General features: G+C 35.7%; 1 protein-coding gene across 1 annotated transcript; it reads right to left on the reverse strand.

The window, feature by feature from the left end:
- Positions 1–4,518: 4,518 nt before the first annotated feature.
- Positions 4,519–5,687, reverse strand: LOC118743705 (TM2 domain-containing protein CG10795-like). The gene is made up of 3 exons (XM_036476466.1): positions 5,369–5,687; positions 5,222–5,303; positions 4,519–5,158 (listed from the first exon to the last, which is right to left on the reverse strand). The coding sequence occupies exons 1-3, from the start codon at positions 5,544–5,546 to the stop codon at positions 4,882–4,884; spliced, it is 537 nt and encodes a 178-aa protein (XP_036332359.1). The 5' UTR covers positions 5,547–5,687; the 3' UTR covers positions 4,519–4,881.
- Positions 5,688–6,002: the final 315 nt, after the last annotated feature.

Below are 6,002 nucleotides of genomic sequence, written 5' to 3' on the forward strand. Positions count from 1 at the left end.
GAAATGTTTATACCTAAATGGTTAAAAGACTTTTTATCCATAACTTTTCGTTAGACTACAAAATATGCGGGCTATTTGCTGAGCGTAAAAAGTTTATATCGAACTACCCTTGAACCCTACTCTCAGCATTACCCAAATATCGTGTTTGTTGTTCCCAACGGCGTTGAAGGCGACGGGTTTTTATTGACACCCACGGCGGATTTGGCATAAGAGGATAACATATGTACTGGGTACTCCGAGGCTTGCTGGAGCTATCGAGTTTAGCGGCTTTTGTCGGATGAACCTTTTATGTGCCAACGGCTAAACTTCTCATCGTGCTTACGGCAGCAGTGGGTGCCTGGAATCTTTAGAAGGTTGCTGCATTATCAGATGTATGACCTACATGTTTCCGTATGTCTTGAAATACTAATATTTTGGCAAGGAGTTGCTCAGAAAAGCCTCCTGACATTTGGATCCCCCTGACATTTGTGTCCAAAGACAGAAATTGAAATGGATGTGCCACGCTTTGCGCAAAGAAGATTGTAATATTTTAAAGAAAGCCTTGGAATCGAATCATCTAATCGGCAAATGGAGGCCTCCCGGAAAACTGCACGAAATGCGGTGAGGAACAGTTTATCGAGAGGCGAAGCGATTCGGATTAAGCTGCTATGAGATCAAAGCGATTGCCAGAAACAGAACCGTATGGGGCGCAGGCGTAGTAGATGCCCTATGTCCCACTTGGGATTAAAGGAAATGAATAAGAAGGAGATCCAAAGCTCATGTCCTGCTTATGCTGCTTAACCTCCTACTCTGCCTAAATTAATTTAATGATATTCTTAAATTTGATTGCATTATAACAAAGTAGCCTTCAGCCACAGAAGTGTAATATAGCAACAACAACAGTGTCAATGCAAAGAACTAGTTTATTCTACAGAAATTCTTCCTTTTTCTTTCGAGGGGACACTTTGTAAATCCGGTACTTTACGTGCCAACAAAGCCTAACTATGTATCGATATGGCTTCTATAAAATACACGGCGCCTTCATAATACTTAACTCTATGATTACTTATATCACCAGTATTGGACCTGGCGAAGGCTTTCGCGCTACCAGAAGGTTGAAGCCTCCTCTTCGCATAAGCGATAGACGACGAATTATGTGAGCGAAAAACAGTCCTTAGTACGAACACTATTTCGATATTACACTCCCAAATAAAGAAGCAGAAAAAGGGCCGAAAACGAGCAAAAACTTTGTTTATAACATAACAACAACGCCGAGTCGACTATGGACAATATCCACATTCATGAACTCTCATCTATAAATACCATATCATGTGATCAATCACCACCAGAGACCCGCCTGACTGCACTCTCTCTGGAGCCTTTTGATCGGTGAATTTGCTGAGAACGAGTGAAAGATAAATTGGCTCTAAGCGGGTTAATTAGCTGCCACCCCAACACCGGTTTGATATGCGGATTCCACGAAAACAGTGTAGTTTTAGATTCTTCCTTCGTCTTCGATCTTTCGTTCAGAAATCTTTGTACGATAGTTCGATTTTGTTTGGAATCCAGAAATGAGAATGGTGTCTTGGATATAACCACATTCGACATTCTAAACGTCTTTGCATTTCTGTAACCACGTTTACAGTTTCCAATCTCACACATTGCAATAAAAACGTCCACCTTATTGCTGCACCCTGTATACATACGACCACCTTCCTATTCCTTTTTATAAATCATCTATTTCCTCATAGCAACAATTCGTCATTCAGTGGTCAACACTTAAGGGCACCAAACCAAAAAGACTATTAACAGCAAAAATGACGCCGACTGTATGTCTTCTATGCTCGCAAATAAATCCAAATTGAATGTAGCAATTACTCAGCGGGCACTGATTAAATTATCGTGAAATGTCAGACAAAGGCAAGCACAGAGATTCACCTACAATAAGCGCTGCTAATTGGCTATTCTGCTACAAAATTTAACTTAATTAATCAAAAAAAAAAAAATACGAAAAAAATCACAAAAATATAGCTACTAAATATGGAAATTACCAAGTATTTATATTAAATTTATAAACATAAATACATCATTTCAAAAGGATGTTCATAAAAAAAGTTAGTGCATACATACATACATCTGCCTTTGCTTAAGGTTATATTTTTTGTCTTTTTTCTTTCTAGATCCCTACCTCTACCCCTGTTTGTTCTAATTACATTTGTTATTCTGTTTTCCTTTATCTTCATTTTTATCTTTATACTCTATCGATAACAAAATCGATAGTAACATCCAACAAAATATCGATAATAAAACCGATTAAAATAACGATAACAAAATCGATGACAAATTCGACAAAAATTTCGAAAGCAAAATCGATAATATTGGTAGCAAAATCGATAAAAAATATCGATGAAAATATCGATTACGAAATTTATAAAAGATATCGATAACAAAATCGACAAATAATCGATAACAAAATCGATAACAATATCGAAAATAAAATCGATAAAAATATAGATAGCACTATCGATAAAAAATCATTAAAAATATCGATTACAAATTCGATACAAATTTCGATAGCGAAATCGATGAAAATATCGCTAACAAAACCGATAAAAATATCGATTATTATATCGATAAGTCCTAAGAATCCCGAATGAATGGCAACAACAAAGCTAACGTCAAATAAGAATGGAAATGTATGTACAAAACACATTCACACAAGCACAAGCACAATAAACACTTACTATATCAATTGTTTTTTGCCTCCTTCCAATTTCAATTCACTTTTTTTACTTTTTAGATTATTATCACTTTTTGCGTATTCTTTAATTTCCGTTAATTTAAATTCAGTTGAGTTTGACACTTTTCAGGATTTTGCCAGAAAAAATTCTTCTGACTAAATCTGACTACTTCGGACTGATGAGAGTCGCTCTCACCGAGTGTTGCTCTCTCATTTTTGCTGTCATTTCCGAGTTTAGGCACGCTTTTTGGACTAAATCTGACTACTTCGGACTTTTTCCGACTATTTCTGGGAGATAAGGAACGCTCCTATTAGTAAAATTACACCCTGGCGTGACTTGAATTCAATACTTAAACTGTGTAAAAGCAGTCTTACGCCCTGGCGTGACGTTACAAAAAACAGAGGTTGATTTTGACTGCGATTACAACATTGCAAAACTCTGCGAATTGGGCAAGACTATTTGTAGAAAGGCTTTCGTAGTAATATTGGACATGTTTAAGGCTAATGTTCCAAGTTATGAAATGTAACTGTTACGTTACTAAAATTTCCATTGAAAAAGTTTTGTTGATATTGGTCTTGAAAGAATTTTTAACGGGAAGAAAACATGCATTTTATATCAAACGAACTTTTTATTATGACATCAGCGCCACCAGCGGTTTGATTTTTCGCAAATCTATGTCCTACAACGTTTCAACTAAACATGTTAAATGTGAAGCAAATCAGAGCATAAATACGGTTTTTCAAAATATCTCGACCCTGGCGCCACCTAACGAGACCATTTTTGGGAAAAATGTTTCTTCTTACATAAACAGTATATATTATAAAAACATATATTAAAAACCAGCAAAATCGGCCTATATATAACTTGGATATTGAACTTTTTTTTATTTTTTTACACAGTAGACTTTTTGCTGGATTCGCCCATATACATTTGAACTCCAACTCAAGTGCACACCTTCTTTAAAATTTAAATATTTATGATTATTTGCTTCATAAAATAGTTGCAGGCATAAAAGTACCGAAATAATGCCCTCGGGTACATACAAACATTCACTTGTATAGAATACGAAGATGTGTATGCATGTTGTTAATGCAATAATTAGCATCTCAAGTGGCTTGGACTGAAAGTTTTTTTTTCAACACTAATGTATGTATTTTATTGTTGTTCATACAACTAATAATGACTTATCTTTTAGCCAATGCAATAAAATTAAATTCTTTATGGGCAAGTGGCACACAAATTTAAACATACATAGTAACATTAAGTAAAGCAATTGGCACCTTTTGAAGCGGGATGCAATTACACATTTCGAAGTCATTTAGGCAATTGATTGAATGTACAATTTCATTAACAAACTATTACAGCAAACGAATAAGGAAAAACGGAAATTCTCGTTTAGTCATAAGTTAGAAACTGGTGGGTACAATTTACTCACAACATACAAACATATCTACTTATTTTAAGAATTTGCGACTATTTATTGCCGTGCCTAGCAGGTCGTTGATGAGAGGGAGTCCTCGTTATATACGTGTCCTAGCACAATCCTATCCAGTATATTTGACTTCCAGCCGTGCTTTAACCAGAAGTGTTAATAACATTTTCTGCCGTAAAGCGGTTTATGGTTGGGGATTGCTGGGCCAAACCAGAAAAGCGTAATGTCGCAGGAAACCGTAACCAAGACCATCTCATTTACAATCGAACAAATGTAAATAGTTTTGACGAATGCGTTAAGGTAACTTTTTTTTTCAATGGAACATACAGTTTATTTTAACAGAAAAGCTCTTTTTCAATAAAAAAAACAACACCTTTCTATATTTAAAGTATATGTATATGTTAATTTAATTCGTAAACCTACTTACTAAAGTTACACTATTGATAAATTTACATTCATATTCACAAGTTCAGTCAGGTTTATAGTTTATATTAAACATTTACAAATATGGAGCTGGTAAACTAAACCGAAAAAGTCAGCTTCAAATCTAAGACTGCTAAAACCCAGTTATCTTTAACAACTAACGCTGCAAACAATCAAACCACAAAGAATTAGTTTAACACTAGATCTAATCCAGTTCCACATTCCCTAATATTTTTGAACTTATCCATTATTTACCTGCCAGCTCTTCAGATGGCATTAATGCTTACTACATTAATTACTTCTGTTTCACCAGTCATCGCGTGGCAAGCGATACGTTGAATTGTCACTGCGCACAATTGTTACTCCCGCCCCATAATATGGTATCACATATGCTGAACCATCTGCTGGACCTACAACTTGTGTAGCTATGAGGACAATGTCAACTAGTTGACCCAGGAACATGCCACCCAATGTACAAAACTTTATCAAACCAATACCGGGATAGCCTAAGTAGAAACGGTCGACACCAAACATACCCAAGAACACGGATAGCAGCAATGTGGTGTCAAGGTGATAACCATTTCTAAAATGCACAAAGTTCAAGTTAACAATGAACATGCATTCGTTTACTTCTTTCAATACTTACGTCCACTTGCATGGTAATTCGCGCGTGAAGGTGTTATTGCCAGTTTCCGTGCAATTTATGCCATCGACAGCTAGGCACCAAACTGTTAATGAAAAATATTGGTAGTATTTGTCTACAAATTTTATAATTACGTTTCTCGATACATACCTCTTGCTTTATTTTCTTTTGTACACCCATAAAATTGTTGCGTTTTGGGATCGATCAGTTTTTTAGTTGGATCTGGACATAGATACTGACCCATTAATAGATCATTGCAGTCATAATCAACTTGTTGTGTTATTTGGACACTAAATACAACTAGCACTAGCACAGTAATCCAATCCATTATAGCTAAGGGATACGGGTTTGTTGTTAAATAAATTCGCGATAAACTTCTCTGTTGAAGAATTTCAATCCACAAATATAAAAAAATTTAGGAATCAGCTGACTTATGTCGATTTGTTTACAGAGGCTCGCAAACTAAGAAAATTTCTCTAATGTCTAATAAACACAATCATGTTCAAGATACCGTTAATACAACTAAACACAGCTGCAATCACACTGGTACCGAAACTGCTGCGGGATGCACAAATTTCAGGAAAATTGCCAAAAACATATCGGTTTCACAACACTTCGCTAAACGGACATAAATCCGCAATTCACCCACTTTGTTCCTTTTTCGGATACATTTTCCGATTTTGTTCTTGCAAGGCCGAAAATGCCAAGGCTTTTTCTTTCAAAACATGTATTTGGCTAAAAAAACGCAATGCCAATGGTATATAACAGCGAGGTGGTATTCCCC

This window comes from Rhagoletis pomonella, unplaced genomic scaffold (genome assembly GCF_013731165.1).
Source record: "Rhagoletis pomonella isolate Grant_MI unplaced genomic scaffold, Rhpom_1.0 Rhpom_scaffold_00007, whole genome shotgun sequence".
In the NCBI taxonomy this organism is placed as follows: domain Eukaryota; kingdom Metazoa; phylum Arthropoda; class Insecta; order Diptera; family Tephritidae; genus Rhagoletis; species Rhagoletis pomonella.